The 25,948-nt window shown below is 42.1% G+C and overlaps 1 protein-coding gene across 1 annotated transcript in view; it reads left to right on the top strand.

The window, feature by feature from the left end:
* Nucleotides 1-20,915, top strand: part of VWC2 (von Willebrand factor C domain containing 2) — a 56,789-nt gene extending 35,874 nt beyond the window's left edge. Inside the window, exon 3 of the mRNA XM_074146752.1 lies at nucleotides 20,764-20,915. Coding sequence (XP_074002853.1) covers nucleotides 20,764-20,915 — 152 coding nt within the window. The remainder of the gene's footprint in view (nucleotides 1-20,763) is intronic.
* Nucleotides 20,916-25,948: the final 5,033 nt, after the last annotated feature.

Below are 25,948 nucleotides of genomic sequence, written 5' to 3'. Positions count from 1 at the left end.
GACTGTCCATCTTTGTAGAAGCTAAAGCTAATTAATGTAATCTCTGCAGGAAGTGTAAAGCTCTGATGGGGAGAGGGGAGTGATTTTTGGGGGGAGGTTCTTTACCAAAAAAAAAAAGTATACAATTTTGCAGAAAAACAAATAATAGTAATAAAACCAGGGCCGTAGAAGTGTACTATCTTGAAATAGATAGGTGCTGGTGAGACATCCCAGATACATACATGATAAAAATTGTCAGCTGCAGATGCTAGAAGAGTGCTTTGCAAATCCTGTCTGTGGCTGCTGTGGGCAGAGCCGAGACATGTCAGCCTGTGAGCTGCTCTCATTTCTGTGGATGGTCCAAAGTATCTGAAAGCTTCACTCTGAGTCTAGGACTGCTTTGCAGGCTCCTGGTACCCAGTGCTGCTCCTGTGCTGTTCTTCTGGGGTGTGCAGATACAAGAGCGAGGTGCAGAAGCTGGTCTGTGTGTAGTGTCTGTGTCATCAACTGCCCCTTTGCCCTGGGAGAGCGTTTCAGGGCCCCTGCACGTTTCCATCTTTTAGTTCAGGTTCCTCCAGCTGTGCCTCGCAAGGTGCCTACCGTGAGCCCCAGTCTGGCTCTGCCCTTTCAGAGGCACCGATCGCTGGGAGGGACTGGAGGACGTCGTTGGTGCGGATGGGTCCTGGTAGAGCTTGCAGTTGGGTCTGGTGCAGACTCACGTTTGAGTCCTTTTCACAACATGTTCCAGAAGTGTTTTTTACCACAGGCCTGGCCACCCTTTGTCTCAGCCTGATCCACTCCAAAGCTTGATCCCATTGTTCTCCCCAAATTATCTCATAACACGAAACAAGTATCTCCGTGTTGGGCGTTTGCCGCTGTGCCAGGCTGTGTGTCTGTGGCTGGTCAGAAACGCACTCCCTGTACCAGCTAGGCATCATTGCACCTCGCAGGTTTATCTGCCTCCGGCTGGACACGGTTAGCTTTACTTCTTTTCCATTTGCAAAGGTGCTGGTGGTGTGCTGAAAGTTGAAGCTTACCTTCAAAAAGAAAATACTTAAGTTCTTGCCCTCATTCATAATTATATAATTAACAACTATGCAGCAAAATAGCATTGGTCTGCAGTCTCAGCAGGGCTCTATTAATGCAAGTCATTCAAGTTCATACTTGAAAGTCAATGGAGATAATCTGGTGTATAACAGCCATGGATCTGGCTCCTTTTTCATGTGCTATGAACACTGCTAAACATGTTCATGCAAACCTCTGGTTTGACACAGAGTTCCCTTGTGACCTTGAAAAAATCAGATTTTAAAACATCCTTATGCTTAAAATGATGTGAATGGAAAGCCCTTTCTGTTCCCTATTCTGTCTTTTCTTGCTTGACAGTGAATTACAGCAGAACAAGTTTTATGATACAGTAGTACCTTGTATCATAATTAGGGTGTCTGATAGAACATTAAATGTTACTATTCTATATAATCTCCAGTTAAGCAACAGTTCTTGCTTTTCAGTTAGTTTTCATGCTGGTCCTCTGTCTGTATATCTGTGTGCATAGATACTTAGGTTTTCATTTCATATTGTACAGTTCAGTAATTTTAAATTTCCTAATAACTTGAGCGTGTATGTCTGTGTGCATGCCACCTTAACACAGGAAGAACTATAGAAGTTGTGTATTATCTAAGAATAATCTTTTTATTGACCAGAAGATTGGGGGTGTGGGTGTGATGATGTCTCTTCTAAGTGACATTTTTGAATGAGACTCCAGTCTATTCTCACCAATGCGAAGCCTAGGTAGAATTTTATTGACTTGATATGTTCAATGCAAATGCAAGTTTCAAATACGTATAGAAATTACAATATCAAGCGGCAGTATATGTTCCTATTTACAATTGATCAGTTTTTGAATTATCATAGCTATAATAGTGAAGTAAAAAAGCTTTGATGGTGTGAGTTTGGGAAGCCAGGTTATTCAAGCACCCTGTTCTCCCTTTTTTCCCACCTTTGTTAAAAAAACCCTTCCCTCTATTTGTCCTATGTCCTATTTGACTGAATGTGTAGATGCACCCAAAGTCCGACATCTTGTTTGGTCTTCTGAATCCTCAGCATTGCACGTATTGTGCCATGTTTCGCAGGACAGGCTTCTTGTGCCACATGGTCTTGTCAGGAGAAGCCTGGTGTCTGGGGTTCATGGCGGGGGACGGATGCCCCTGTGCATGGTGATGGGGTCCGTGGCACACCCCAGGTGTAAGGCTGTTCCTCGGGACACAGCGTATTGCACAGTATTCCTATAAGCTACAGCAACCCATAATGGCTCCCAGAGCAAAAGTTTTCATCCTTCATACTGTTAAAGCAGCTAAGCCAAATCCTCCACAGAAAATAACAAGCCCTTTGAGGGATCTCTGGAAGTTTAGAGCACCAGGGAGTTCAGATTGAACATGACACGATGGTTTTCCAACCTGTCAGCCCCTTGTTAAACATACATGAAATTACTGTAAATCCTGTCAAAGTGACCTTTGTAACAGCCCTTTGTCATTTTACAGCATAAAGCCCATTCCATGTAAGAACTTCAGAAGGTCCTGCATGCCAGCTGAATGCAGAGTGCCAACCCACCTGAGAGGCACACAGGGTAAGCGGAGGCTGCAGAAGGATGTTCTGCAGTGGGACCGCAACACGTGTAGACTTGGCAGTGGGGTAGATTTGAGAAAACTCATTTAGATGTGAGGTGCTTGTGGCCTGATAGCTGGAGGAAGAAAGGGTGCACATAAGTTTGAGTCATATTACATAAGCTCTTTTGAAATCTTTCTAATGCCTTGGGCCTGGTCTCCTGAGCGTGCAGACATGCACATTTCTGCGTGGGAACCTTGCTTGCTTGCTTGTTTGATTTCCTCGCTCTCTTATTTTTCCACAATTTCTTTTACCATCCCCATTCCTCCTCTATTGCCATATGGCCAAGGTGCACTATTCTCCTAAGTCCTAGTCTCCTAGTTGAAAGGAGAATCTTCCTTCAGTTTTTTCACAGAGTTTCACATTTGAAAACTGAACACAGGGCAGAGGAGCATCTTAAGGGGGAAAAAAAAAAATGTGGTGAGGGTGGAAGCTTTTCTGAAAAACTTCCTTTTAATAGAGAGTAAACAAATAAGAAACCAAGCCATAGGAAGCCTGCCCATAATGGGAGTTGAATGTGGTCAAATACGGCTAGGCAGGCTAGCCCTCTCCTTCAAATGTTTTTTCTCACTTTTTAACAGCCTGGAAGTGGAATCTGGCTTTTAACCAGAAATCTGTCTTGGAAATGGTCTTTTAAAAGCATTGTTGTGTGCAGGAAAAACTTGCAATAGATTAGTTATTGGGAAAAGTAAGTGACTGAGTGCAGCTTTTAAAAGCTGCACTTTGAAAAGAAGTGGAGGGTAAGGAGAGGAAGTGCCAAAGAGACAAAAAGCAAAGTTTTTCTTGCCTTCCTTTACATCTGATATTTTATCCTATTTTAAGTGTGCCCCTTTCAGACTTGTCAGTATCTGGGTTAAATCATTACTTGTCAACACAGTTTTATTTAATATGAATAAATATGCCATAATTAGCTAAAATGTGAGTCTTGTAATTACAGGTGTAGAGTTGTTTTATTTGCTAAGACTTTGTGCCCAGGAAAAATGACACAACGTGCCAGGAAAGCTTAAAATCTGCAATCTGAATTTATCATTCTGATTATTTAACCATGATTAGGGCATTTTGACTTAGTCCCAGTGTCCTTTGACAGTCGTGGTGTTTGCAGCACTAGCCAAAGATGAAGATGCATCTAACTGTATTTTTTATTGCTGGCATTTTGAAGAGCCATTGCTTCTGTTTGCATATGATTCCCTCAGAGAATCTTATCTTTGCAACAGGATTATTTTGCCTTGCTGCTGGGATGTTTTTACCTGGAGCAATGTTCCTAATACAGTAGAAATCAACTGACACTCATGCTTAGAAGGAAGAGGCTTCTTGATGTATTTTATTCCTTGATGTAATTTGCCTGGAATGATACAAATTCTATAGAAAAGTTTCCATTGCAAAGTGCTTTTAGTCTATTTTAAAGCATTTAAGTGGTCTTACTCACAGCATTATGGTGAAGACTTCCCTTAAAAATTATTCTGGGTTTTTTTGTGATTGCAATTTAGAAATAAAATGATCCCTTGTTAGCCTGTAAAATAATAATACTGAAAACATTATTTCCACATGCACTTTAGATAGCAAGAGTATATTTAATGGTTGTTAGAAATTGGTTAGTGTCATCTGTACTGCATTTTTAAGAAAAACTGTCACTTTCATCTAAAGGATTTAGGTGATTTTCCCTTTTTCAACATATAAGGGGGGCAATGTATTAAAAGTCATTGCTATTCTTGGGCTTAAGAAAGTGAACAGATTCTCAAAATATAAATTCATAGACCTCTGGCTAATCTTACGGCATGTAAGTCCCGAGATATGGTTTGAAATCCTTGGCTGGAAGGCATCATAAAGGAGAAAATCCTTATTATCAAGAACTTCAGCTGTTCATCCTCTGAATAACACCTCTGCTGTCTCTCACATTAAAACAACTAGTGTAGCTCAGTGAAATCATTAGGTGAAGGCTCAAAGCATGCAAAGGGACGTAGGTGCTTTTTCATACACAGGGGAATGCGAGTCTGGAAGTCATTGCCACGGTTTCCCCTGGCTGTCAAGAGTTTGCATGGGTTTTTAAAACTGGTTAGAAACATTCATGGAAAGAAAGTCCAATAAAGCAAAATGCAAGGACCATGGGGGCCAGGGCATTCTTGTGTTGATCCCTGGAGCAATCAACGTCTTCATCAGTGAATGGGTAACAGGGAACGTGCAGTTGATTTCCACGCTTTTGGGTGGTGCGAAGTTCTTTTGGATAGTTGGATGCTGTGCCAGTGGCACACATCTCCAAAAGCAGCTCAGAAAGTGGAGTGGTTAAGAATGACAAACAAGGTTTGGTGTACGGTGATGCCCATAGGGTAAATAATCTAGAGGGTGCTTCTGTGCTAGACTGGGAAGCGGCGGTTGCGGCTCAGGAGTGGTCAGTGAGAGGTCTCTGAAATCACCAGCTCAGTGGGTGGTAGCAGGCCACAAACTCAACAAAATATTGCCCATAGTCAGAAATAGTGTCCATAATCAAGAAGGATAATGAGAATAGGATAGGGGGTGCCATTTTTTCCCCACCAGTACACCCACATGTGAGCACTGGTTGCAGTCCTGGTCTCTGTCCCTGAGGAAGGCTGTAGGGGATGTAGAGAAGGTGCAGAGAGAGGCAGCTAACACCCAGGAGGGGATGGCGCTGGCCGATGAGAAGAGACTGAAAAGGCTGTTGCTCTTCCTTCTGGAAAGAAGTCAGAGGGGGAGGACACATGAGAAAGGTGTGTCAGTCTCATCTCTGTGCCTGGCAAGCTCATGAAGCCGATCCTCCTGGAATCGCAGCTAAGGCATATGGAAATCAAGGAGGTGATTGGTGACAGCCAGCGTGGCTTCACAGAGGGCAAGTCACGCCTGACAAATTTGGTGGCCTTCCATGAATGCGCTAGAACATTGGTAGATAAAGGGAGACCAACAGACGTCACCTACCTGGACTTATGCAAAGCGTTTGACACTGTCCCACATGACATCCTGGTCTCTAAACTGGAGACACATGGATCTGGGGGGGGTTGGAACTCGATGATCTTTAAGGTCGCTTCCAACTGGAACCATTCTATGATTCTGTGGTTTATAAAGTTACACAGCCTGTGGAGAAGCTGAAATATTTGCCAGCTTGCACGGCACTACAAGAAGTGGCTTTTTAGTGTGTGGTGGATACAGATACGTATGTGACTCCATCACTGCAGAACCACCTTGTTAATTTTTGAGCGTTACCATGTGTGGGAATGTTTGTGTTACTAATGTTAGACCCCTGAAAGTTCTTCTGACTGTGGTCATTCTTTGTTTCCTTCATCTCTAACATACCTATGAGAGAATTCATGTATGTTTTAACTTTTCCTCACTGTTCAATGAGATTTGTTACTCCATAATTTAGTAGTGATGTCAAATAACTAACACTTAGTTTTTGGACCGTTGGGCAAAGCTTGAAGTAATCCTATCGAAAGAAAAATGTTGATCATAATTATTGTATTTAATTTGCAAATCAGGATTTGGGCTCTAACTTGCAAGATGCTATGCCAAAAAAATTTGCCAGAAACAGCCTCTGCCCTGAAGAGTTTACAATGCAATAAGCAGGAAAAGGTACAAATAAAAAGGGAAGGAAAACAGGGTAGATATCGTATGACTCAAGGTGTTTGCTGTTTGTGGACTGGATCTTCTGTCCTCCAGTCTTCGTGCATTCTCTAGTGGAAATGAGACTTCCCTTAAGACTCCTCCTCTCCTAACCACGTCTCCATCCTCTCTTGAAAACCCATCCAAAGCTTTCATTGTGCAAAGATTCCTTACAGAACTCATTTTTATGTACCTTAATACGTGGATTTCAATGGCACATGCATAAATTACACACTTACTTGGAATAAAGAATGAGAATGAGAAAAGAAATTACTAATCCATTAATGGTTGTAGACTTTAGAAGTACGTATTGTGCTACTAAAGCTTCTGGTATCAAGTGCAAAGGGAATACTTGCAATTTAAGTCCCTGAGCAAGACAAGAATAAACCACACCTTGCAAAAAGGAATGAGTCAGAGGAGCTGGTGGTTTCTTCCTCTTGGGCTGATATTACTCCTTCGCTATGACATAAATTCTTCTCTGGGAAACATCGCCTTTCCATGACTCTGAATCCCACATATTTTACAATACTTTGATCCACTCTGTAATTTAGAGCTCCTCTTCTTAATTTAGTTTTGTCTTCCAGGGGGTTTCTGTAAACTAGTAACTCACATTCCATACCAGCTTCCCAGGTCTTCCTGTTGCTTATGCTGTGTATGTGGCAGGTGAGCAGTGATGATTTTTATCACTATGGAGTGGAAGAATATCCCAAAGATGAATGGTGTAACTAACATTGTAATCATACATCAAGTGCTTAATTGTTTGTTGTAGGACATTTTGGAGTAATAACTTCATTAGAAAAATATAATGTAATTTTTAGGTTTCCTGCTTTCATTTTATTTACTACTCTTTTTCTACTGCACTAATCTGAGTTTTATGGAAATCAGTTCAAAGTGTCTTGGGAATTATTTACAATTTCCCGAACCTCTGGTTTTGCCTAGGAGAAAACAAACATAGCTTTCAGATAAACATAAAAGCACCAGCTGTTTTTCCCCCAGAATTTTTATTTCCATAATACTTGCCTTTGGAGATAATTTTACAAGAAGAAACATATAATATGTGGAAACATTTAAGAATAGGTTTACAATAATTCTATTACTGTAAATACAAAGCCTGGCTTTCATGCCTCGGTAACTGCTCCAGGGGTCTGATGTGTCGGGGAAAAAAAAAAAAAAAAAAAAAAAAAAAGAGTAGAGAGATCTAGGAAGCAGCCCAGGCTCCCAGTGCCAGCTTGGCCATCTTGAGGACCATTGCCTGGAAGCCAGTTTGGTTTTTGCCAGGACAGAGTTTTCTGGACTGTTAATGTAACAAAAAGCCTGATCTGATTTCTTACTTTTCCCAGAGCATCTTTGCTGGAACGTGATGGCTACTTCTGTGAACAGGAGCTTCAGTGATCTTGCCTGCATCCTCAAGTGCTTTTGGCATAGTGGTAGGACATTTAAATAGTTCAGCTACTGACTGGGAATAACTTGTGTCTTCCTTCTTAGAGAAGCAGCCTCCATTATATGAATTTTGGCTGCTTAGGTTGTGAGCTTGCGTTGGCAAAAAACAGCGGGCTCTAAATGTGCCCTGATTTCTTTTGAAGGTGTGTCTGTATCCTGCTGTCTGACTGGGATGAACTGTTGCACCTTCCTAGCCAAAACAGCCCGCCCTCTGACACTATGGCTGATGGCTAAATATGTAAACTAGATCCACTGATACCTCTTAAAAAGTTGCAGTGGGAATACTGAAGGAAACGCGCAGCTTATCATCATCACCTTCCGTTTCTTTCACTAGACCCTGACCCAGCTGATACACATCCATGGACATCCAAATCTGGCTGCTCTAAGGGGATTGATTCCTTTGCTGGGTTCTTCCCGGTTTCACACGCCTGTGTAACGGCAAGAAGGAGAGCGCACTGACAGCATCACGGGAGAAGAGCGCTGCAGGGTGGGATGGTGGTCTTAACTTTGCAGCTCATGGGAAAATACGTGCTAGATTCAGACATCAGCAGTGAAGAAGCCGAGTGATATTGTGTGGATGATTTCTTTTGGGTAATACATATCCTTTTATGTCTGCCCCTGTGAGTGACATGCAATTCTGTGCTGTTGCACTTCTCTGAGATGAAAGGATTTGTATAACTCAGAGAGGCAATCTTTGCGTTTAACAAAACCGGTTCCCATATTTTTCATAATTCATGTCTCTCACTTCAAATCACTTGTCTTTCCAGCTCCAGAAAGAGATGATCCCTTAAAATCATTTTGCCAGTCGCCATGCCTGCTTTTCTGCCTTTTTCCTTCCTGCTTGCAACCCCACTAATTTGGTTTCTTCCAACACCAGTGGTTTCCTACTCTTTTGCCTTCCCAATGAATCACCCTTCTGTCTTCTGGTTTCCCAATCTTCCAAAGCATCTCCATTAGCCAGTTGTTGATGCGTGAGCTGTGTAAGGGTGATGCAAACAGAAATGAGAGGGAATGAACTTCTGATAGTCGGTGATGGATTTTCATGTTGCAACTTAATATATTTAGATTTACTTAGTACCTGGTTGCATTTCTAAACAGCTGTCTTTAGACATGGTCCTAAGTTGAGTATGCGAGGTCTCCTCAGGAATGGGGTCTTAAATTTGCAGCTCTCACTTGTTGACAGTTTCTGATCAACAGAATAATAACTATTATTTGTACATCCCATCCTATGCTGAGTACTTCTGGGATCCAAATTGCTATGCTATTTTAGCGTCTCAGTCCTTACTCTGTGCATGACCTCGATAAGGTAAGAAAGCGGTACAAGCCCATGTCAGAAATTGGGCTGAAGCGCAAGCAGGGCATGTGCTTGTAGGTGGACAACCTGCAGACCAGACTTGGGAACCATTGTGGCAGCACCTGTCTGAAGGAAGTGTGATGCCTTGGCCCCTGGAGGAGGCACCTCTGCCTTTCCCTCCATACACGGGGCTGGCTTGGACCAGATCCCTCAGCTTTAGGTGGCAAAGTTTGGTGCCAAGTGACTTCTCCCCAGTGCTGTGGATGTCTGGGAGGAGTGTGCTGGAGCAGGGACCAATGCCAGACTTTCCCCTGGTGGGATCCTGGCCGTCCATGGGGGCAGAGCTGCTCAGGGTATCCGGGGCAGGAAGGGTATGCTCTCACAGCAACATTTTTCTGGTATTTTCTCTTCGGCTTCCTGAACGGGTACAAAATACAATCTTTCCAAAGCAAGCTCAGTGCTGTGTTCCATAACCACCAGCGAAAAATCATTAAAGGGGAAGAAAAGGTAGAATTATTGATTCAGCAGCGTGGAGGGCAAAGCATAACCTCTCTTTTGCTCATAAAAAGACAGTGATTTTCCTTAGTTGCAGAGTAACTTAGGTGCATCTTAAGTTGATAAAGAATTTTTTCTTAGGAGAACTTAACATCTCTCTTCTTTACAGGTATAGTCACATAGTATCATGTTAAAATGATCAGCAATTACAACGGTATATATTGTAAATTTTCATACCTAAAGATAGCAGTAATTCATTAGAACTGCTAAGTAAACAGATTCTTCAGTTTCTGTTCTTATTCCCATTTGCTACACCTATTTTTAAGAAGTACAGCTTTTTATTTCAGCCATGAAGCTAACAGTGCATGGCAAAGGATGTTGTTAGAATTCATTATATTTTAAAGTGATGTATGACATGCTGCCAATGGTAATTCATTTTTCAGCATAGATCTCTTTCACTTGTTTCCCTGTAATAAAGGGTATTATTTATCTATTTTTAGGAGGCAGATTTTTGGATACATTCTAAATAAAAAGGGTAGAAGGGGGAGAGAAGGTGGTCAATCTTCAATATATATTAACTTTGAGGGACTCCCCCTTTGAGGGACTGGTTTTTTATGTTTTAAATAATAGTTGCGCTGGGATTGGTCTCAGCTGGCTTCTTACCTTCTGTCATGTAACTCAAAGGAAATGGATAAAATGAGCACAACATCAGAGATGCAGTCCAGAAACTGCCACAGGACCAAAGTCTCTGGGTGGGAACTGAGCCGTTCAGATGTGATGGACCACTTACTGCTGTTATTGCAGAGACTCTGTTCCCTTTAAGACTCTCAACTGCTGTTCCCTTTTTCTGCAGCTGACAGTTGCTTACAGCTTGTCTGCAGGAGAGGGTTACAGGGGTGTCTGAGACCCAAACTGCTGCTGCTTTGGTGGAAATGCTTTTTCCTAGGTTAGTGTGTATCACTTCAGCAGCAGATTACCTAGAGAGAGACATGTTAGGTCCATCTGTACAGCTGCAACCAGAGCAAACCACTCTAGTGAATTTGGATAAGGGGCTAGGAATCTGTCAGGCAAGCCCCTAAGGTCATAACGAAAACAAAGCATCAGTTTTGATGACAAACCCCAAAATAACAACAAAAAAGCCAATCCAAGCCCTTATAAAACACCTACTTTTGCAAGGGAGCTGTTTAATTGAGAGAGTTGTCACTGTCTGCTGTGACAGTTTTTCTGGAACTGAATGACACTACATTCGGTATTTTGATATAAATCATTCTCAGTAAGAAAGATAACACCTGATTTAACAGTATTCAGTGTATTTATTCTAAAATGGAGTGAAAAAATGGCTGATGCTTGACTGATAATGTTTTGTTGATTTGATTGAATAATTCTTTGTAGGAATCAGTAGCCACTGGCCATACATACTTGCATACTGTGTTCTCGCTACCCAGTGTTTTATAGTGACTGGAAAAATACACTGATTTAAATTCCACTTTATTGCCAAAGCAGCATTATACTGTACTTTGGTACCACTTTAGCTTTCAATTTAGTTGAAGTCAGTAGGGATTTTTCTATAATAATTCTCAAAATCTCTCTCTTCATTAGCATCCTGCATTTAGTATGCGTTTCAGGACACATACAATCCTGTGCATTACTGCCAGAGTTAACTGTACACTTCTCAGCAACCTATACTAACCTGCCTGATAGACGCTGCAGCCCACCAGTGCTGCTGTGTTTTGGCTAATTAAAATGTGCTTTTAGTTCCAGTGTTTTCAGCAGGTCTCCCATGCGTTAAATTACCGGCCTGTAGCCCGTGCTTTTGGAAGTGCAGAGTCTATTTAAATTTGCATAATAGTTTTTAGGATAACTCGTTGAGGACCTTTCAACAAAGGCATTTCATCTGGCTTGCTTAGTGTGAAGCATAAGCTGATGTTTCCCAGTGCGAGGAAGATGACTTAGTGCTGAGCAGGTCTTTCAGCAGGCCCCCAGTAACCCCGCTGAGCTTGACAGGGTCACTGGGATGAATAAACAGCTTAAGAAAGGGAAGGATTAGCCCCGTTAACCTCAGCAGCAGAGCTTTTCAGCCCCCATGCTATGATGCTGGGGTGGGCAGCAGCTCACCCCACACAACGTCCCACCACTGTTGTCAGTCCGTCTGTCCCCACGGCGCCTGGCAATGCTGCTGCAGTTTGTGTAACCGGGGGAAAATTTAGTGATGCGTCGGTTTGTTTTCTTAGACATGACTGCCCTCTCTGGGTTTCCAAAATAGTTTCCAAGCAAGTAGCCAATGCTTTTGCTGCGTAGCCCGGCTCCCATGCATCTGCCTGGCTTTGCTTCACCGGGAGCATCAGCATCTCTGCAGGATGCTGCACTGCAGCGCACATCCCGGACCGAAACCACCCTTCTCTCTTCCAGGCTGGCTTTAGCCCAGGCTGGTTCACCGTCTGGCCTGGCTGGTGCCGGGGGGGGCAGAGAGCTGGGGGGAGTGCAGGCGGGCGGCTTTCTGCGAGTGCAGCATCGGTGGAAACCTGGTCACAGGCGGCAGGGCTGGCCGTGAGCTGGGCTGCAGGTGAGCAGTGCCAGCCCCCAAGGGTTTCTGCTGTCTGAGCCACCTGACGTGACTTTTCCTCATGCGTTCAAGCCCCGTGTCTCTAATTTCCTAATCATCTGGGTGGTGACTGAGCTGCAAGAAAGCTGAGCGCAAAATTGATGCATGGCTTGCTGGCTTCTTGAGTGTTTATATAATTTTCTGTAAGATACACACAATGTTCAGCTGATGTTTAATTGGTGCTGTTTCTGGGTGGAACACAATATTCCTTTAAGTCACAGGACTTTGAAAATCATTTTAAGTCGAGTATTCAAGTCTTTCTATATTTTCTCTGATACGGGAAGTTGTTTGATGTTTATTTTTCTGTCTGTCATGGTTTAACTCCATCTGGCAACTAAGCTCCACACAGCCGCTCGCTTGCTCCCACCTTGGTGGGATGGGGGAGAGAATTGGAAGATTAAACGTGAGAAAACTCATGGGTTGAGATAAAGACAGTTGAATAGGTAAAGCAAAAGCCTCGCACGCAAGCAAAGCAAAACAAGGAATTCATTCACTGCTTCCCATCGGCAGGCAGGCAGGTGTTCAGCCACCTCCAGGAAAGCAGGGCTCCATCACACATAATGGTTACTTGGGAAGACAAACGCCATCACTCCAAACATCATCCCCTTCCTTCTTTATATGCTGAGCCTGATGTCATATGTTTTGGAATGTCCCTTTGGGCAGCTGGGATCAGCTGTCCCAGCTGTGTCCCCTCCCAGCTTCTTGTGCCCTGCCACTCTACTCGCTGTTAGGGCAGTGTGAGCAGCAGAAAAGGCCTTGACTCTGTCTAAGCTCTGCTCAGCAATAATAAAAACATCCCTGTATTATCAATGCTGTTTTCAGCACAAATCCAAAACACAGCCCCATACTAGCTACTATGAAGAAAATTAACTCTATGCCAGTCGAAACCAGCACAATGGCACTCAAGCCTCCTATTTAATTGGGCCCTTTTATCCTCTGAGGCTTTCTGTTTGGCTCTTGAGGTATTGGATTGTTTAGTGTTCGGTGTTCCTTTGCTTCTTTTTATTCGGTACACAAAGGAGGTATCTGAAATTCTGCTCTCTGAATACAGGTGAAAATCCAAGGGGATAGCAGTGGTGGCAGGATTATGGACCGTTCCCTTCCTGCAGGCAGTTTCTATCTGTGCAAAAGTAACTGTGCAGCCCTGATTTCAGGGTAGCAGTTGGCATCGCCGTTCCAAGGATGCTAATGTCACCACAAAGAGCAGGGCAATGGAGAATTGGCATTGAGACAAAGCAGTAATGGAAAGGATCAGTCCAGTGGCTGTGGTGGCTTTGTTTTGTGTTCTGTGGGATTTTTGGACAGTCCTCCAAATTCTAGGTCTGGAGCCGGAACAAAACATTAATCAATAGTGCTGTCACACCTGATAAATGAAAAAGTAAACCAACAGAACTTAATCCTAAACAGGGCTTGTGAGTCTCATAAGCAGAATATTAAAACCCAACTCTAAATAAGATTATAGCTTGCTTTATCTTCCAGATTAAAAACACCTGCACACACACATGTGCACACACTCAGGCACGCTTAGACTACAGCAAGTGCCCGAGCTTTGATACGCACTTTGTCACAGCAGTGCCACTGAGGGCATGATCACCCCATTTAGTTACAGGAGAACTTCATGGAGCTTCCTTCTGTCTGTCCACTCACAGCAGGTGCTGCTGTGCCCATCCTTCTAAATTAGGTGGCAAAATGTTATTTTTAATTGTTTTGCCCTTGGCAGATTTTCTTCCAATCTGTCAGTTCTCTCTGCATCTAACAAAACATGACTCTAACAGAGGGAGGGGATTTATTATTTTTAAAAGCACTGAGTCTCTATCAAGCTTGAACAAAATGCTGCTTTCGTGAAATGTAGCACACTGCACACACTGCCTTTTTGTTATGTCCCATAGCAGCTAGGTAAAATTGCAAAAGGGATGAATAGCTTTATTTTTCTTCTCCCTGTCATATACATACATTAACTGGAAGTCTATTAGGATATTTGCCATGGTTCTCTGGTTGCCAGGATCTTAAGAACCACAGAAATAGTACATAGTTCTTTGGGGTCCCAAATTGCTCTTAAAATTGGGTCTACCTGAATCTTTATTCTGTAATTGAAAATTCTCTTTTGGACTTGGTTCAGTAGCATCCAAAGGTACTGAGGCGAGTAAAAGGTTGCACTGGATTGGGAGCAGTCAGCACAGTGACAGCAGCAGGGGTGATGAACTTATTTTTGTGAGAGAATGAGAGTCTGCTGTACTCCTAGTCACAGACTGCTTTTGCCAGCTGCTTTTTGTGCTTTGTCTTTCAAGCTGATGTTTCACAGGAGATAGAGGTATTATATATATATCCGCATGAGAGGGAAACAAAATCAAGTCAGGGAGATACAGACCCTTTAGAAGAGATTAGAGATCGGAAGGGCACAAAGTAGGTACAGATGTCATCTCTGGAGGAAGTGATTAGATTTGAGAGGGATGAGGGAGGTAATGCCTGCATCTCGAAATCTTGCTGCTGCGGTGCTACGTGGCAGAGAAGCCTTACTTTGTCTTGCCATGTGGTGCTGGCACGACTCAAAACCCATCTCAAATATCACAGCAGATGCATAAGGGACTTTGTTCCCATGGACTGAGAGGCAGGCACAGACACCGTTTACCCATAGTTTGGCTGTCCCAGCTCTCAGGTGTAACTTCCAGCCGGGGTGCGAAAGTCCTTGGTTTTGTGCTGTGGCATCACAGGTCGTTGTCAGGGGCAGGCGGCTTGAAATGCAGGCAGGGAGCTTGTCTACATCTCTTCTTTTAGCTCTGTTTCATTAGTCCCTCTGGCATCTGCAATAGATCCTGGAGGAAGTCTCGAAACATCAGAAAGAAGAAAGATCTGAAAGATGGGAGGGAAGGCTTTGCTTTCCCTGGCGTGTTCCTGAAATTACTGAACAACAGAAACACTCCTGCTGTGCATGGAAGACTGTCAAGTAACATTGCTGGAACGTGAAGCTTTTCTGTAACACAGAAAGGCTGCAGCAGGATTTGACTTGAGTGTAACGAAACACTTATTTCTACAAGATTTCTATCTGGTATAAAATTCGTAGTGACGTGAAAACGTCAGCTCAACTTTTTCAACAGTGGTCACAACAGAAAGGCAAATGTTAGGAAGTAGGAGGGAAATGGGAAACAAAACAGGGAATGTCACTGTGCTACTGTATAGGTCTATGGTGTTTCTACAGCTTGTGCATGGTGCACAGTCTGGTCCTCACAGCGCAAAAAGGGAGGTCTGGGGAGGTCAGCAGGGATGGTGGGGGTGCAGAACCGGCCTCCTCAGGCTGCAGATGAGGTGATGGGAGGGAAGGGAAGCGTGATATAGGTCTATAAGCTTGTGAACGGCATGGCAAAGCGGGTGTGTGTGTGGGGGTGTGTGTGTTACTGCCTTTTCCATAGGGTACCAGGCTTAGGTAGTGGGTGGAAGGCATCAGACAACAACAGAAAACTTGTTGTGTGCAGAGCTGTGGACCTTATTGCCACTAAGTGCTGTTTATATGGGTTCAGCGGGATGTTGGAGAGGTTAATCATAAAGAAATCTATTAACCCCACCCATTAACACCATTACCTCAGCACACAGGAGCCATTTATGAATACTCCGGTTCAGAAAGTGGGGAAGCTGGTTGCGTACTTGTTCTGTTCCCCTACACTTCCCCGTTTATCTCTTTTTGGCTGCTGCAGGTGCTGGTGAACCTCTGATCTCACCCAGCACAGCTTCATCGTTCTCAAGACTTCCAGGACAAAGTGTAGGATCTGTCTTTTCATGGTGTAACCATTGGAAATCTCTTCATGAAACTTGAAAAAAAAATAAAAAAAGAACAAAAGAGACTAAGCTAAATGTTGAGGTTATGTCATTTAGAAAGTGCTGTAATACCACAGTGATGAATGCCATATAACCGTCAGGGTAGGTAGGTCTGCTATCGGGTACCTTGCAAGTGACCTGTTTGACTGCTGCAAGGAGCTATTAAAAGGGCAGGTATTAGGGAGTTTAGTACAAACCAGAGCCCAAAGCAGTCTTACATCAAAGTGTTATATTACAGAGGTTGTCACTGTAGTTCTAATTGGACAAAATTTGCCGTGACTTATTCTCCAGGCAAACACATTAACTTGCAGTTGAACAGATTTCTTTGTCCATAATTTGGTTTAACACATGATGGAAACAGTAGATTAAAACACGATTTACCAAATTGCTGTATCTTGTATTTTTTGACTGATTGGAACACATGCCCACGGAAGAGCAGGGACAGGCTGCAGGGGAAACAGGCACAACTCTGTAGAGTACAGCTGTGGTTTTGTGGAAGGAGAAAAGGACGAGAATCTTCAGAGAGCCTCTTGCGAGGTTGTCAAGGTTACAGGTGCTATTGCTTCTGTAGGTGAGTGGCTTGGGCATTCGCTGCTGATAATTGGGATCGGCTGTTTTCTTCCAAGATAACAAAATTTGCATTTTAATTAGATGGTTGCATTTGTCAACACTGAAGCATAAAATACGAGTCATTGGAAGCTTTTCACAGGACCACCATAAGGACTTGGAAAAAAATTACAATAGCAGCATTTACCCCAATAAGATTTTTGAACTTTTTTTAGTTTTTAAGCATTTAAGAGGCAAAAACCTCGTTATAAACTCTCAATTAACCACCAAATATCCCTTCCAAGTTCCTTAGATCCCAGTATAAATGTTGCTTTTGGAAGCTGGTATTCACCGTTTTGGATGCAGGGAGGCCGAGAGCTGCATGCCAATCTGGTGCTCAGTGTTAGAACTGAGGATTTGCACTGAACTCACTGCTTCAAGACATCGCTGAGAAGGTAGCAACTGTGCCTTAGCCCTAGGAAAGAAATCTCTGTTCATACCAGCGTGCTATGGCTCAAGCGGAGTCTGACAGCGCCAGTATATACTTTAGGAAAACAAATGATGTCGTGGTAGATTTCAAGCTGCGCTCAGAATTGGTACAATATGTCATATTGAATTTTCTGCCAGATTTAAGAGTGATATGGCAAGATCTTCATCTGCTGTGAAGATGTGCAGCACCGCTGACTCCTTAGAGCTATATTAGTGTATACAGTTGGGGATGAAGCCCAGGAAGAGGTTTGCACTATAGATCAAACAAGCCACTGCTGCACTGAACGAGTACGGGGTGCTGAAGTCAGGCAGAGTAGTGGCGTTACCAAGCAAGGGCTCAGAAAGCAGCCTGCTTTGTCGACCAAGGAGGAGAAATTCACTGTTTGCTGCTTCTGCAACAGCAAAATCTAGTCAGAAAGGCTACCAACGCTTTCGAGTTGGAACAGCCCCGAATTACTTGGAAATGCTTTTCATGTGCTACGTTAGGTAATTTTGCAGACTTTTTTAAAACTCACAAAATGTCTCGCCCTTTGTGATGAAAAGCTGCAAATCTTGCTAAATCAATATAAACTGCCCAGTTTTAAGTAAAGCAGTAGTTTCTGCAAATGCCATGCCTTCAGGGCAGCTTATCCACTCTGAGTGTGGAGGAAACATGTGCTTCTGCCTCCCTTTGCTAAGGGAGAGCATCAGCCTTTGTGCACCCACTCTGCCTCCTTGCCCCGCTCTCTGCTTAAAATCTTTGATTCCTCAGTTTCCCCGCTGTCCTTTCAGGCAGTTGGAGAATCGGATCATGAGCTGCTTCACCAGCACTATCTGTCTGACTGGCAGGGGCCAGGTAAGAGCTGCTGGAGGTGCAGCCAGGACAGCCCCACACCAAGGGTCCCACCGCTGCCACCCCACATGTCCCCCATCACTGCAGGCTGGTGTCCTCTGCCTGGTCCAGCCGTGTATGTCTGGTTTGTATGACTGCTCCTCAGAGGAAAAGGAAAGGGAGGAGCATTGCCTGCTTGGTAGGAAGGGAGACACGGGACACCAAGAGCCAGGACTACCTCATAGAGCTTCAAAATTAGATGAGGTTTGTTCCCCTAGAAGAAGTCTAGGGATTTGGAGAAATTATAAAAGGAGAGCTGTGGAATTATTTTCCCGTGTTTTGACACTATATTGTACTGGCACTTAGGTGTATAGTGTTGTTGTAATATAGTCAGTTCAGCCTTTTTGTTGATGACCTTTTTTGTAACATTAACAACAATATTGGTCGCACGCAACATTGAAGGGGAAAAGATGAGGCAGGGATGCCGGTTGACTGTTACCAGTCTAGGTACTATAAAGGATTTGCAGTTACAGTAATGATGGGTGCAAATGCAGAACCAGAAAATAGGCAATTTTCTGTAGAAAAGTTGCATGATACTAAAAAAATAATCTAGCTTGCTCAGTAATAGACCTTGTTGTTGTCATTTATTTTTGGAGAGTCCCTTTCTCAAGTAGATGGCTACTGCTTTTCTGTAGGTTTACCTACAATGACTTTCCCCCAAACTAAATTTAACAATTTAGGGCTAACTTGTGTCTTTACGTTTAATAACTTTCTGATGTAAGAAGGACTAGTCACGCTTGGCATTAAGGTGCTGCTAATTGTGAATGGAGGCATTTACATTCTGAGTCCTAGTGAATTATATTACGTGTGTTGCACTGTTTTTATTTCATTCCCTGGTTGATTTTTATAACCAAGTATACCCTCTAACATTTACTTTCCCAGAATGAAATAAATCCTGCACAGGGGGTTGATATCATTTTTGTTCCTCTTGTGCCTTTTACATAGTGTTTAAATTTCAAGTGGTCTTGCAGATTTCATACAATTCTCCATGGAAAGTAGATTCCGCTTTTAATATTTTAACTCTTCATATCGTTTAGCTTTGTAAATCATGGGGCTATTACAGGCCAGCGTGCAAAACACGTGAGTTTCTTTACCTAATGTGCAGGTGAACCCATCTTGGGATTAAAGTTTATTAGGTGCAAGAAGAATACTGTATTTAACTGAACCGTAATTAGAATTACATAGATTAGAGTTGCAATCTTTTAAAGTTCCACCAAGGACAGCATAGTTAATAATGCTGCTTTATCTCAGCTGAAAGCTAGGGCACCTCCCAGGGTGCAGTGGGACCCAGGAGCATGTCTCCCACCCCGAAGTCCTACTTCCTGGGTTGTCCGACCCAGTGGTACTTCGCATACAGACTGAGGGGGCTGCAGATACAAATGTACCACAGTAACATTAAGTTAGTAAAGCAGGTAACTTTACATGACATATGCTGTATTTCACTATCTGTTCTGCATCCAAAGCCTTGAATGGGTCAGAAGCCACCCAAAACTAGGGAAGAAGCCACATTAGAGATTTTGACAACAGTCAGTCCTAAAATAAAATACTGGGTTAAATATTCAGAGGATTAATGGGTATCATTTGGTGAAGCAAATTTCTGCAAGTCTTGCAAGTCTCTTCTTTCCTCTTCATTGAGGAAGGACCTTCATTATTGTCAATTTGGCAATTAATTTTCAGGCTGCAGTGTCAGTACACAAACACATAACCTGATCCAAAGAGATAACTATTAAAATTGATTTGTGAACTATCTGGTTTCTGTTTTAAAACGTGGAGCGTGCACCTGCCTCTGCTTTTCAGAGGAAGCACTTAAAAGAATGTATACTTTGCCTTAGAAGAAGCAGCCATACTGTTTGCCTTACGTCTTACAGTAGACCCCTGACAATGGAAGACTGAACCTCATCCATGATTTATTTACTTGTGTGGCAAATAGGTTGGCAGTTGATAAGCATTTTGCATACCCATATTTTTTCAAGAGTTTTGGCTGCATCCAGCCAATACATGCTGGTCCCTACTGCACATCTCTCCCTGGTGGATGGTGGTACTGAGGTGCTGTTGAGTGGCCAGGCTCTGCCTGAGCAGCTCTTGTGTGTGCTTAGTGAATGGGAGGGATGGGTTTCTCTGAGGACATGACAGTGTATATAAAGGAGATGATTGGTAGGGGTTAGTGCTGCTTTACAAACACATGTGAATTTTCAAGGCAAAAATAGACTTCTTTTTTGACAGAACTGTAGGTAACACAGCATTTGCAGCCTTCTGCAGCAGAGAGATGTGAGGATGTCACCTTTTGAAAGAACCAGGTTTGTCTTGTGAACATTGTGCTGGTGGGTCATTCTCCTGCCCCTTCCTTGGAAATGAAATTATTTCAGAGTACTATGAAAAGGGGTATTTGTAGACTTGCTGACTTACATAAGATGGAATATTTCATTTTAAACAGGAAAAGTGTCTTCATTCAGAAGAGTTTGGAGCTATTGTGTTCCGCTGGGAAAGGACTTGTTTTCACATGAAAAGGAAAATAAATTAATCTGATACTTTGATTACTACTCAAAATATAATGTATGTTTCCAATGGAGAAAAACTAATAACATTTATAATCAGCTCTCTAGTAGCTTAGATTTGTACTGTGGCATATCAATAGCTGGCGGCTTCTCTAGCTTAAATCTGCATTCATCTGCATTATCAGTTTGTGCCCAGGTCTCTGTCACGGTTGCGGGTTTCACAGAAGGGCTTTATTGCGCCCTCACCTGTGGTGGGCAGGACAGCCCACACTGAAAATGTCCAGCCACATCAGAGCGCAGGTTCCTTGCTTTCTTTGCAGCTTTTATGCCTTGTACGCGATGCTCACCTTTGTTTATTGTGCCCAGTGTCACTCACTTTGTGTTAGATTTTCCGTCCTCCAGACTGAAACTGAACTGTGCTGGATTACAGGCTGCTGTGGGCATCACATAATAAACTCTTTCCTTTTTTTAGGCCCGAACTGCTTTGCAGAAACCCTTGTCATTCCAGCAGGCCGGGAGGTGAAAACTGATGAATGCACTATATGTCACTGTACTTATGAAGAAGGCACTTGGAGAATTGAACGGCAAGCTATGTGCACTAGACATGAATGCAAACAAATATAGGAAATCTACAAATCTAAGTACTTTTCGTGGTTTTTATAAACTCTCTCACAGCAGTGAGCAACCTAGATGACCCAGGGAAGTCTGAATGAGAAGATTCTGGTGAGGAGCAAAGAATAAAATATTGATATTTTGTTTTTCAAAGTACTGTAATACTGCAAGGCAAAGAAGTGCATATATTTCAAACATTTGGACATAAGAATACCTGTCTTAATAAATGTGTTATTTTCACAGTGAGTACACTAAAATACACTATAAGATATTCTATGTATTTCTATAATGCCATTATAGAGCTTAAAAATAAATGTTTTATATAGACAATACAGATTAAAGTACTGTATCATTGCCTGTCCTGTTGTGCAGCATGGTTAAAATGTGACATTTCTGTTCTAGTTTCATCATACGAGGATTTTCTTGGGAGTGTTTTTGTTGGTTTTTTCCCTTCAGTTTAGTTGGCCATGAAAGAGCCAGCATATGACAAAACTTCAAAGTTCTTGCTTTTGAAAAAAATGGAGTAGAATATGCTTTCAGAGAACATGCTCTCATTTATGAATATTGCTGTAATGTAGAAGTGGGTCAGTTCTTTCTCTTAGTTCCACGGATGTGTATCTACTGGTCCACAGCCGAGATAACTTGGAGCAGTGGGTAATAGGAAACAGGTCTCTCAAAATCAATTCCGAATATTCAGCTCAGTCATAACACATTATAGCAGGACAGATTCCTCTGTGAGGTAAACAGTATCGCATCGCCCAGCTGGTGGAAATGATGGTAAGTAACCAAGCAGCATTGTTAATGTAAGGCATAGTGGCTGTGGAGAAGGACAGCTGGGAAGGGCTGGAGCAGCCAAACAAGGCTCCACTGATGTGGCTCCATGCTGTGAATCCGTGGGCAGGAGAGCTGGTTAGTAGCTGTGCCATCTCCCGAATGCCTGGTTCAACTTTTTAGCTCTTTCTGGTAGTCTGTACGGGGTCTGTGACACAGGGTGTTAAGGAGGAAGGTTCTGAGCCAACTCTTTGAATCTGTCAAAGGATTTCTAGCACAGAAGCTGACCCTGACTACATGTTAGGTAAATCACATCTCCCTGCTTCAGCCATCAACAGCCTTTGCTTAGATTCATGTTGGTTTTAGTTTAGTTTATCATCAACTCCTACATTACATCTGCTTTGAATACCTGTTAAGGCAACAGCTCAAAAAACCACTTAAACGTGGGCTTACCTTTAAGCTTTTGCTAGAGGGAAGACTTAATGAATCAATATCTAAAACCAGAAGAATATTGCTTAAATCCCCACCTACCCTTTGCTGCTTGCTCACGTGGTATAACCCGGTTACCAGGTTTGCATCCACACAAAGTATGATTTTCCAGTACTTCTGAAAACCATGGGATTTTTTCCAGTGACTTCAGTGGATCCCAGTTATCCCCTCACACCTGTATTTTGAGCATTTGTCTATCAGTGGAAGTTATTTTCCTCAATGATGGTATGGGAGACAAGAAGAGTGACAGAATCGGAAATCAAGAAACTGTCTCTTGCACAGACAGCCCTGTGGCAAAGTCATGCATGGTACTAGTTGAGTCACAAAAAGAAAAGACAGGAGGACAGAGGAAAAGACAGATTATTAGATTTAAATAGTTTTAAATGACACAAAAATCAAGTAAGAATGAATTTTCCCTGAAGTGGATGTGCACATATGTAAACATTGTACCGGAAGTATTGTTCTCCAGTAGCTGGAATTCCTAGCAGGGATACAGAAAATATTATACCTGGGATGTCATTCAGTCTGCTGGTGGCAGTGGAGGGTGACACGGATCTTGGAAGAAGGGAGGAAGTATATCATATCTCATTTGTACCTAGAGTGTAAGTATACTTACAGATAAAAACAATTAATGCTTCTTTTGCCATTTTATAAGAAGAGTACCTTATTCATTGTATACCTCTCATTAACACAGTAAGAGCATGCTTATTTGGGAGTAAAGGAGGTATGATTTGGCTAAAAATTGTATTCTTTTAAGTATATCTATCCATTTCATAAGATTCAGTAGTCATATGACAAAAAGCTAGCTCCTAAATCAGTAGGACCCATGTCTCAAGGCTATGTAGGCATCTGCTTACTGAAATCAGGTATCTGCACTGCTCTGAGAAAGTGCCATGAGTTACAGTGGTCTTCCACGCACATCTCCCTGAGGCAGCAGAACTACCCCCATAGACAGCTGCTGTGTGACATGAGTAAGAGCAGAGAAGGTGGACTTGCAACTCAGTGTGGGATTGCCTTTCTAAACAGGCTGGTTGGTGTCTCTTTAGGAGTCACATGTGTTTTCAGTGAAACTATATGAGACTCATAGATTCGTTCATAGATTGGTCCAGGCCGGAAGGGACCTCCAAAGGTCAGCTAGTCCGACCTTCCCGCAGTCAGCAGGGACACCCCCAGCTAGACAAGAATTGTATATCTTTCAATGTGTGACCATGATGCTTAAGTTTGTTGAAATATCACCTTGGACTAGTTCCACTGTGCGTCTCCTTCATTGAAGGCTCTTGTTTCCCAGGGCTTGAGTTTCTCTTCTTTTGGGAAGTTCTGCCTTTACTGAAGTAGTGAGTACAAGGTTAAAGGATATTTCAGTGTGTATTTCCAGTGTAGCTTTTAAAAATATTTTCTATTGGACATTTTCTCTACAAGTTTTTCTAGAGTAACTCCATCCTAGCCATACCCAGTAGACAGTGATACTGTCATCAACCCCAGCACAGAGGCAAACGCACCACAAGACACTGAGAGCGAAACTCAAAAGTGACTGCACCAAGCAATGGAGTTGGGGAGGCCAGATTTGCAGCCTGCTGCATAATGTCACTTCTCATAGATGAAGGGTTAAAACACAAACCTTATTCTCTCTTTATAGGAGTGGAAAATGAAAATGTGAAAATTAAATTATTTAAGGTTAAAAATTAAGCAGTATGGAATGTAATTGGAGACCATTCATCTTTAAACTAATTTAATACCTAAGCAAAAAAGCCAGAACTGCTGTGGTGGCTGCATATATTTAATTTATCTGAATGTTATGATTTGGTCATATAATATACCTGTTCATATGTAACCTGAAAAAATAAGAGAAAAGCCATCTGCATCATTTCCAGTTACCTGAACTCCAGAGGATCTTGGCTTCCTGACTGAAGTCTAGGTACTCGGCCAGTTTTGCTTCAGTGCAGTGTGATGCATCCTGCATATGAGTTCTTCAGCTTTGCAGCTTTGCAGGTGGGTTGTGTTTATAAAAGCTGTATTTCCAGACACACTGATGACTCACGAATAATTCTGTCTTTGAAGGTCTGTTGCTTGCATAATGAATATTCTTCTCAGATGTTCTTATGTAGCTGCATTGGCATGAATATGAGGTTTCTGCTTCTACTTCACTTGCTTCTGCTTATTTCCCAGTTGAAATCAATACAAATTAATTCTTGAGTTCGCCTTATCCATTTTGTAGGAGTGCACTATACATGAGTTTGGCTTCAAACCTGTGTAAGTAGGTGCCTGAAGAGATGATATTCTAGACCGTTTCAGGTAATTATAAAATTGTACCGTTAGTGTGCAATAGGATTCTTTGTACTACGTATTTAAAACACAAAAATGGAAGTGCTGATATTCACTTAAATACTTATGCGAGATTTCAAAGGGAAAAGGGGTAAAAGAGGAAAAATATGAGAGATGAGACAGAGGACCTAAGTGTTACAATAGGAACGTTCAAAAAAAGAAAAACATAGCTACGGTATCATAACTTCATAAGTATCATAGGGAGATTTTCAGAGAATATCAAAAGAAAAGTAAGTAAGAAATGTATTTGGGCACAAATAGAAATACAGGAAATCCTAGTTGGAGATTTTAAAAAAAAACAACATATGGTAAAGGTGACTGAATACTGGAAGATGTTACCCAGAGATGTCATGGAGTCTCCCTCCTTGAGGATGGTCAAAACCCAACTGGACACGGCTCTGAGCAGCCTGCTGTAGCTGAACCTCCATTCAGCAAGATACTGGACTAGGTGATCTCAAGAGGTGTAAAATTGCAAGCTGGGTTTAAATGACATTGAATAAAGTCTTCAATACAAATAAGAAAGACAAAAGATATAATGGAAGGCTCCCTCACTTTGGAAAACAATCTCTTCTGGTCTCGTACTGTGTAATGTAAATGATACAGCCATGATTGTAAAGTATTTGATGTTACTTTTGATGGTAACTTTAATACCTAAACTACAATAGCTCCATAATACATAGGAGGCTTTGAAAGGCACATATTTAAGAATCAGTTCAATCCAACTAAATGCTCCATTTATTCCCCTTATCAAGCAATGAATTTTCTTCACAGCCTGTGTTACTATGGGTTTTCTGTCTGCAAAAACACACCTTCTGCCCTGTATTCCTGCTGCAATAGAAACAAAACACAAAGTGGGGAGACAGCACTGAACTGAATATCACAGACTATTTTTTTTGGCTATCCAAGAATTCAAATTTTTTCATTGCTTTTTGATAAAGGTGCTGCTTCAGAAAGTTTATAACTTGTTCAGTTTTGAGAAAACAGCCATTCCTTCCCAGAGTCCTCTTTCTTTTTAAAAAATAACTGTGCTCAACCACGCTGAAAATGTAAATTTTCAATCTTTTGAAATGTCACATTAAACAACTCCCAGGGTAGAGAAAAAATAAACACAACCTAGTATGTCTTTCCAATTGCTGGTATATATTATGCATCTCATCCATTGTATACACTTTTAAAACAAATACAGCAACATCTCCAAACTTGTATGTCAATTTTCAGTTACAGAGAAGTCAAAAGGTTTTTTTGTTTACCTCTTGAGGCGATGTTGAAATACTGATACAGAATATTAATCAATCAGTAATAGGAAAACACTAATGTAATTAGCAGCACAAAAGCTGATGTTTAAAAACAATCACCTCTCAACTTACCAGAAATATTTATTACGTTGTTCATGTTAGGTTTATTTGGGACTACTAGCCAATAGTAATGCTATTTCTGTAACACTTAACAGTATTCTGCTTTTA

This window comes from Numenius arquata, chromosome 4, assembly GCF_964106895.1.
Source record: "Numenius arquata chromosome 4, bNumArq3.hap1.1, whole genome shotgun sequence".
NCBI classification, from domain to species: Eukaryota; Metazoa; Chordata; class Aves; order Charadriiformes; family Scolopacidae; genus Numenius; species Numenius arquata.
This window is presented reverse-complemented; position numbering and strand designations above follow the sequence as displayed.